Source organism: Phyllobates terribilis, unplaced genomic scaffold (genome assembly GCF_046119375.1).
Source record: "Phyllobates terribilis strain yellow unplaced genomic scaffold, ASM4611937v1 Scaffold_8__6_contigs__length_399053987, whole genome shotgun sequence".
NCBI lineage: Eukaryota > Metazoa > Chordata > Amphibia > Anura > Dendrobatidae > Phyllobates > Phyllobates terribilis.
Window position 1 is genome coordinate 384,794,138 of NW_027362768.1, and position 9,750 is coordinate 384,803,887.

At 45.3% G+C, this 9,750-nt stretch overlaps 1 protein-coding gene across 1 annotated transcript; it reads right to left on the minus strand.

Moving 5' to 3' along the window:
- Positions 1–263: 263 nt before the first annotated feature.
- LOC141157776 (extracellular calcium-sensing receptor-like) lies at positions 264–9,750 on the minus strand. The gene is made up of 4 exons (XM_073645305.1): positions 8,884–9,750; positions 6,081–6,308; positions 1,509–1,632; positions 264–1,159 (listed from the first exon to the last, which is right to left on the minus strand). Exons 1-4 carry the CDS (start codon positions 9,748–9,750, stop codon positions 264–266), a joined length of 2,115 nt encoding a protein of 704 aa, XP_073501406.1.

Consider the following 9,750-nt stretch of genomic DNA (forward strand, 5'->3'; position numbering starts at 1 on the left):
GAGGACACACATTAACCTTTAGTGGACACACATGAACTTTAGGAGGACCCACACAAACTTTAGGAGGACTCACATGAACTTTAGGAGGACACACATGAACTTTAGGAGGACTCACATGAACTTTAGGAGGACCCACATGAACTTTAAGAGGACCCACATGAACTTTAGAAGGACCCACATGAACTTTAGGGGGTCACACATAAACTTTAAGAGGATACACATGAATTTTAGGTGGACACACATGAACTTTAGGTGGACCCAGTTTACTGCTTCCCCCGTATATACTGTTTTGTGTTCATTTCTGGTCTGAACAGGATGATATAACATTTAGGGAAGAAAAGGCAACCCAACAGACCAGCACTGGAAGCCGTGATTGCAAACACTTCAACTGTGACCAGGTCCTTCCCTTCGGCACTCAGATAAGCCGGAATAAAACATATCCAGACACTGAGAAACACAAACATACTGAAGGTGATATATTGACCCTCACTGAAGCTGTCCGGGAGTTTCCGGGATAAAAACGCCACAATGAAGCTTACAGTGGCCAATAGTCCCATATACCCCAACATGCAGTAGAAGAACAGGTTGGATCCCTCATTACATTGTGCAATGATTATATCAGGTTTAGACGTCATGTTTAATTCTGCATAAGGGGGAACCGTCCCGAGCCAAACAATGCAGATCCCAACCTGGAATAGAGGACAGATGAACATGACCACATGTGAGATCCTGGAGTCAAAGCGTTTGCCCATTGCGTTGGGTTTTGTGGACTGAAAGATGAGGATGACTGTAATTGTCTTGGCCAACATTCCGGACACAACGACTGAAAAGGAAACACCAAACACAACCTGGCGGAGGAGACAGATGACCCCCAAAGGATACCCAATGAAAATGAGTGAAGAGAGGAAACACACGATGAGTCCTACAAGGATGACGTAGCTGAGACTTCTGTTATTGGCCTTCACCACCGGCGTGTCTGAGAATTTTCTGAAGATGCATAAAATTGTGAGGGTTTTAATGGAGAAGGTGATGGAAGCGGCAGCCAAGGAGACCGCCATCATCTCTTCGTAGGACAGGAACTGAACCACCTTCATGAGGCAGCTGTCCTGCTTCTCGTTGGGCCACATGTCTTCTGAGCATTTCGTACAAACCGCTGCGTCTGGAGTCAAAAAAGATTCATGAATGACCTCATATCAATAAAAGATAACGTTACATAGAAGCTTAGAGAAATGCTCTGGCCAACGTATTACCAGGGCCTGACAGGGCCAAGCATGAAGAGTCAGGGTGTTCTGAGCTCTGCCCCCCAGAGCCCAGCATTAAGCATAACGTATGTGATGATTTTTCTTGGCTTGTTGCATTTTTGAGCAAATTTACGTGAAAAATAATACGTGGTTCTCATTATTTGACCCCATAGACTCTTGGTGATGTCGGGAGCAGGAAATCAAATTATTACAATAATTCAACCAACAAACAAAGTAAGTCAGATGAAGAATAATAACCTCCATTACCAGTTTCATTCGTGATTTCCCCAAGCGAGCATGGAACACACTGGAAGCAGCATATGGGAAGACCCTGAATGGAGATTTTCCGGTTTCCAGGTTGACAACTTTCACTGCAAACTGAATGTGGAACCTAAATATGGAGGAAAGTTGAAACTATATTTGGAATGAATTTCTAAATTTTATCTTCGGATAAGATCAAATATTCTGCACTGATTAGTGTCTTAATGCACATTTATATCACTGAAACCAAATGGTATAATTCTGTCTTCAGCCACCACTAGGGGGAGCTCCCTGTATACAGAGATACATGATAAGATTCTGTCTGCAGCCACCACTAGGGGGAGCTCCCTGTATACAGAGATACATGATAAGATCCTGTCTGCACCACCACTAGGGGGAGCTCCCTGTATACAGAGATACATGATAAGATCCTGTCTGCAGCCACCACTAGGGGGAGCTCCCTGTATACAGAAATACATGATAAGATTCTGTCTGCAGCCACCACTAGGGGGAGCTCCCTGTATACAGAGATACATGATGAGATTCTGTCTGCAGCCACCACTAGGGGGAGCTCCCTGTATACAGAAATACATGATAAGATTCTGTCTGCAGCCACCACTAGGGGGAGCTCCCTGTATACAGAAATACATGATAAGATTCTGTCTGCAGCCACCACTAGGGGGAGCTCCCTGTATACAGAGATACATGATGAGATTCTGTCTGCAGCCACCACTAGTGGGAGCTCCCTGTATACAGAGATACATGATGAGATTCTGTCTGCAGACACCACTAGGGGGAGCTCCCTGTATACAGAGATACATGATAAGATTCTGTCTGCAGCCACCACTAGGGGGAGCTCCCTGTATACAGAGATACATGATGAGATTCTGTCTGCAGACACCACTAGGGGGAGCTCCCTGTATACAGAAATACATGATAAGATTCTGTCTGCAGCAACCACTAGGGGGAACTCCCTGTATACAGAAATACATGATAAGATTCTGTCTGCAGCCACCACTAGGGGGAGCTCCCTGTATACAGAGATACATGATAAGATCCTGTCTGCAGTCACCACTAGAGGGAGCTCCCTGTATACAGAGATACATGATAAGATTCTGTCTGCAGCCACCACTAGGGGGAGCTCCCTGTATACAGAGATACATGATAAGATCCTGTCTGCACCACCACTAGGGGGAGCTCCCTGTATACAGAGATACATGATAAGATCCTGTCTGCAGCCACCACTAGGGGGAGCTCCCTGTATACAGAAATACATGATAAGATTCTGTCTGCAGCCACCACTAGGGGGAGCTCCCTGTATACAGAGATACATGATGAGATTCTGTCTGCAGCCACCACTAGGGGGAGCTCCCTGTATACAGAAATACATGATAAGATTCTGTCTGCAGCCACCACTAGGGGGAGCTCCCTGTATACAGAAATACATGATAAGATTCTGTCTGCAGCCACCACTAGGGGGAGCTCCCTGTATACAGAGATACATGATGAGATTCTGTCTGCAGCCACCACTAGGGGGAGCTCCCTGTATACAGAGATACATGATGAGATTCTGTCTGCAGACACCACTAGGGGGAGCTCCCTGTATACAGAGATACATGATAAGATTCTGTCTGCAGCCACCACTAGGGGGAGCTCCCTGTATACAGAGATACATGATGAGATTCTGTCTGCAGACACCACTAGGGGGAGCTCCCTGTATACAGAAATACATGATAAGATTCTGTCTGCAGCAACCACTAGGGGGAGCTCCCTGTATACAGAAATACATGATAAGATTCTGTCTGCAGCCACCACTAGGGGGAGCTCCCTGTATACAGAGATACATGATAAGATCCTGTCTGCAGTCACCACTAGAGGGAGCTCCCTGTATACAGAGATACATGATAAGATTCTGTCTGCAGCCACCACTAGGGGGAGCTCCCTGTATACAGAGATACATGATGAGATTCTGTCTGCAGCCACCACTAGGGGGAGCTCCCTGTATACAGAGATACATGATAAGATCCTGTCTGCACCACCACTAGGGGGAGCTCCCTGTATACAGAGATACATGATGAGATTCTGTCTGCAGCCACCACTAGGGGGAGCTCCCTGTATACAGAGATACATGATAAGATATTGTCTGCAGCCATCACTAGGGGGAGCTCCCTGTATACAGGGATACATTATAAGATCCTGTCTGCAGCCACCACTAGGGGGAGCTCCCAGTATACAGAGATACATGATAAGATTCTGTCTGCAGCCACCACTAGGAGGAGCTCCCTGTATACAGAGATACATGATAAGATTCTGTCTGTAGCCTCCACTAGGGGGAGCTCCCTGTATACAGAGAAACATGATAAGATCCTGTCTGCAGCCACCACTAGGGGGAGCGCCCTGTATACAGAGATACATGATGAGATTCTGTCTGCAGCCACCACTAGGGGGAGCTCCCTCTATACAGAGATACATGATAAGATATTGTCTGCAGCCATCACTAGGGGGAGCTCCCTGTATACAGGGATACATTATAAGATCCTGTCTGCAGCCACCACTAGGGGGAGCTCCCAGTATACAGAGATACATGATAAGATCCTGTCTGCAGCCACCACTAGGGGGAGCTCCCAGTATACAGAGATACATGATAAGATCCTGTCTGCAGCCACCACTAGGGGGAGCTCCCAGTATACAGAGATACATGATAAGATTCTGTCTGCAGCCACCACTAGGGGGAGCTCCCTGTATACAGAGATACATGATAAGATTCTGTCTGTAGCCTCCACTAGGGGGAGCTCCCTGTATACAGAGATACATGATAAGATCCTGTCTGCACCACCACTAGGGGGAGCTCCCTGTATACAGAAATACATGATGAGATTCTGTCTGCAGCCACCACTAGGGGGAGCTCCCTGTATACAGAGATACATGATAAGATATTGTCTGCAGCCATCACTAGGGGGAGCTCCCTGTATACAGGGATACATTATAAGATCCTGTCTGCAGCCACCACTAGGGGGAGCTCCCAGTATACAGAGATACATGATAAGATTCTGTCTGCAGCCACCACTAGGAGGAGCTCCCTGTATACAGAGATACATGATAAGATTCTGTCTGTAGCCTCCACTAGGGGGAGCTCCCTGTATACAGAGAAACATGATAAGATCCTGTCTGCAGCCACCACTAGGGGGAGCGCCCTGTATACAGAGATACATGATGAGATTCTGTCTGCAGCCACCACTAGGGGGAGCTCCCTCTATACAGAGATACATGATAAGATATTGTCTGCAGCCATCACTAGGGGGAGCTCCCTGTATACAGGGATACATTATAAGATCCTGTCTGCAGCCACCACTAGGGGGAGCTCCCAGTATACAGAGATACATGATAAGATCCTGTCTGCAGCCACCACTAGGGGGAGCTCCCAGTATACAGAGATACATGATAAGATCCTGTCTGCAGCCACCACTAGGGGGAGCTCCCAGTATACAGAGATACATGATAAGATTCTGTCTGCAGCCACCACTAGGGGGAGCTCCCTGTATACAGAGATACATGATAAGATTCTGTCTGTAGCCTCCACTAGGGGGAGCTCCCTGTATACAGAGAAACATGATAAGATTCTGTCTGCAGCCACCACTAGGGGGAGCACCCTGTATACAGAGATACATGATAAGATCCTGTCTGCAGCCACCACTAGGGGGAGCTCCCTGTATACAGAGATACATGATAAGATCCTGTCTGCAGCCTCCACTAGGGGAAGCTCCCTGTATACAGAGATACATGATAAGATCCTGTCTGCAGCCACCACTAGGGGGAGCGCCCTGTATACAGAGATACATGATGAGATTCTGTCTGCAGCCACCACTAGGGGGAGCGCCCTGTATACAGAGATACATGATAAGATCCTGTCTGCAGCCACCACTAGGGGGAGCGCCCTGTATACAGAGATACATGATGAGATTCTATCTGCAGCCACCACTAGGGGGAGCTCCCTGTATACAGAGATCCATGATAAGATTCTGTCTGCAGTCACCACTAGGGGGAGCTCCCTGTATACAGAGATACATGATAAGATCCTGTCTGCAGCCACCACTAGGGGGAGCTCCCTGTATACAGAGATACATGATGAGATTCTATCTGCAGCCACCACTAGGGGGAGCTCCCTGTATACAGAGATCCATGATAAGATCCTGTCTGCAGCCACCAGTAGGGGGAGCTCCCTGTATACAGAGATCCATGATAAGATCCTGTCTGCAGCCACCAGTAGGGGGAGCTCCCTGTATACAGAGATCCATGATAAGATCCTGTCTGCAGCCACCAGTAGGGGGAGCTCACTGCATAATATAACAGACTTCTAATACAACAAGGGCCAAAGGGTCCAGCAGGAGAAATCCCTACTCAATCAATCACATCCTTTTTGGGTCTTTTTCCTGCCATTCAGTATTATTAGCTCTTATAGTTTATTTTTTGTGTGTGTAAAATATAAAAACAATATTACAATATAATTAAAGGGAACACGTTCTGCATAGATTAAAGGCCTCACAAAATCAGGTTATACTATAATAATGGACAGGTCACCTCCTTATATTCCTGGTTCCATACAACAGTCCCAATATCCAGAGAGATCTGCTCACTCCTCGCGGCCCGAGAATCGTACCTCCCCACTTTCACCAATCTGTACTCATTATTAGTAAATATCTGAAGGTTCATTATATCGAATGTGGCCGGAACTTCACCGATATCATTAAAGAATATTTCATCGCCTGAGCGGGTTGTGAAGGAAACTCCCATCAGATAACGGTAGACCTGAAAGAAATAATAACCTGCGGTCACGTCGCGGACTCCAGATATCCAGGAGTCTGGGAAGAAACTCTGAATATCGAGATCTTCACTGAACGTTGCGTCATATTCATAGATTTCCCAAGTTTCAGCCAAAAAAGCTTAAAAAAAACAAAAAAACAACCACAAGTGAAAATGATAATGCTCATCATCCACAAAGCATCATGTAGAATCTTAGACGAGGTAGAAATGCTGAAAAAAAATATTCAAATGATTAAAATTAATAAACAAGTGAAATATATAAAATAGTTCTGATAAGTTTACTGCTCAGTACTGTATAACGTGCTCCATGCTGCTGTTTTCTATTATTTTATCCCATTCCAGTGATGGATTCCCAGCTACTCTGCTCTGTACTGTTCTATAATGTCCTTCATACTGTTGCTGTTTATCTCACCCCAGTGTTGGATTCCCAGTTACAATGCTCAGTATTGCTGTTTATTTTCCTTTTCTCACCCCAGTGTTGGATTCCCAGTTACAATGCTCAGCATTGCTGTTTATTTTCCTTATCTCACCCCAGTGCTGGATTCCCAGTTACAATGCTCAGTATTGCTGTTTATTTTCCTTTTCTCACCCCAGTGTTGGATTCCCAGTTACAATGCTCAGTATTGCTGTTTATTTTCCTTATCTCACCCCAGTGCTGGATTCCCAGTTACAATGCTCAGTATTGCTGTTTATTTTCCTTATCTCACCCCAGTGTTGGATTCCCAGTTACAATGCTCAGTATTGCTGTTTATTCTCCTTATCTCACCCCAGTGCTGGATTCCCAGTTACAATGCTCAGTATTGCTGTTTATTTTCCTTATCTCACCCCAGTGCTGGATTCCCAGTTACAATGCTCAGTATTGCTGTTTATTTTCCTTATCTCACCCCAGTGTTGGATTCCAAGTTACAATGCTCAGTATTGCTGTTTATTTTCCTTATCTCACCCCAGTGTTGGATTCCCAGTTACAATGCTCAGTACTGCTGTTTATTTTCCTTATCTCACCCCAGTGCTGGATTCCCAGTTACAATGCTCAGTATTGCTGTTTATTTTCCTTATCTCACCCCAGTGTTGGATTCCCAGTTACAATGCTCAGTATTGCTGTTTATTTTCCTTATCTCACCCCAGTGTTGGATTCCCAGTTACAATGCTCAGTATTGCTGTTTATTTTCCTTATCTCACCCCAGTGCTGGATTCCCAGTTACAATGCTCAGTATTGCTGTTTATTTTCCTTATCTCACCCCAGTGTTGGATTCCCAGTTACAATGCTCAGTATTACTGTTTATTTTCCTTATCTCACCCCAGTGTTGGATTCCCAGTTACAATGCTCAGTATTGCTGTTTATTTTCCTTATCTCACCCCAGTGTTGGATTCCCAGTTACAATGCTCAGTATTGCTGTTTATTTTCCTTATCTCACCCCAGTGTTGGATTCCCAGTTACAATGCTCAGTATTGCTGTTTATTTTCGTTATCTCACCCCAGTGTTGGATTCCCAGTTACAATGCTCAGTATTGCTGTTCATTTTCCTTATCTCACCCCAGTGTTGGATTCCCAGTTACAATGCTCAGTATTGCTGTTTATTTTCATTATCTCACCCCAGTGTTGGATTCCCAGTTACAATGCTCAGTATTGCTGTTTATTTTCCTTATCGCACCCCAGTGTTGGATTCCCAGTTACAATGCTCAGTATTGCTGTTTATTTTCCTTATCTCACCCCAGTGTTGGATTCCCAGTTACAATGCTCAGTATTGCTGTTTATTTTCCTTATCTCACCCCAGTGCTGGATTCCCAGTTACAATGCTCAGTATTGCTGTTTATTTTCCTTATCGCACCCCAGTGTTGGATTCCCAGTTACAATGCTCAGTATTGCTGTTTATTTTCCTTATCTCACCCCAGTGTTGGATTCCCAGTTACAATGCTCAGTATAGCTGTTTATTTTCCTTATCTCACCCCAGTGTTGGATTCCCAGTTACAATGCTCAGTATTGCTGTTTATTTTCCTTATCTCATCCCAGTGCTGGATTCCCAGTTACAATGCTCAGTATTGCTGTTTATTTTCCTTATCTCACCCCAGTGTTGGATTCCCAGTTACAATGCTCAGTATTGCTGTTTATTTTCCACCAAGCTGCTGCTGACTCTCGCCATGTGCTACATAGACTCAGGAGAGCAGGAATCCCTCAAGTCTGTATGTGCGGTTTATGGGAAACATAGCAGCTGGTCTTCACTAATGCACAAAGAAATGACAATTTGGGATAGCTCCTGCAGAGGGGGAAACGGTGAGAATACAGAATACAACTCATATACTGGCCATAAACAGTGTTTTTCCTTATATACACACTGAGAGTTTATTCTGAAAGGTCACACAATTAATTTCCCTCCTCAATTGATTTCACTTTTAATTGATTCAATTAATTTAAAATGCAAAAATGAAACAACTTCCAGCTGCTCCGCTTCTTACTAAATACATGTAACCAAGAAATAGGGAACAGATGCAAAAATGTGAGACTGTATAGGATACAACCCAGGGACATACTATAGATAATGGTCTGGTCGTGAGCCGGATACCTGCCAGGGCAGCAGAGCTTCTTCTCCACAGGCGGTGGAGGACTTCTGTGCAGGACTCACACAGTACAGAAGGTTGTGAAGAGCATAAGCAAAGGCATAAACTGCAATGTAAGCCTGGAAGGTGTAGCTCAGATCCCCCAGCTCAAACAGCGACTCCACCTTGTCCTTCAAATCTTCATCCCCGCTGCAGTTCACTACATCTCCAGTATCATTGGCAGGAGGAGCATTGGAGGACCAGCTACAATTGAACGCCACCTTCCAAAAGTCCTTTATGTAGATGTCATCGGGGTATTTGTTTGGGTGGATGTTTCTAAGGTAACTGTCAAACTGGGGCAAAGGCTCACTATGGAGGACAAGACCAATGGAGCCATTCAGTAGCTTGGAGGTTCCTTCTGAGAACATGCCTGGGATGAAGGTGAAGCTCAGGGTGTAGATCCAGATCTTGCTCTGTGCCCCGGCATCTGCCATCATGTCCAGAAGAGGCTTCACGTGCATTTCCTCACTGTATACCACAACAGCAATGGCGGTGGAGTTCATGACAATGTCATATATCTTCCTGATCCTCTCCATGGAGTATCGGTAATGGATCTTCTCCAGGAAAGCCACGCAGCCTTGGTTACGACTTATCTCTTCTTTCAAATTTTGGCCATCAAGTGCCCCCAGGTCATCATCTCTGGTCAAGATGCCCACCCATGTCCATCCGAGGTGCTTCAGCAGCTGAGAGATGGCTTTATTCTGGATGTTCTCATTGGGCACGGTACGCAGGAATGTGGGGAACTGGTGTCTGTCACCTAATTCGGGATCGAAAGCTCCAAAACTGATCTGGAAATTAAGAACAGTAAAAACTTCCAAATGAGTGAACGTCAT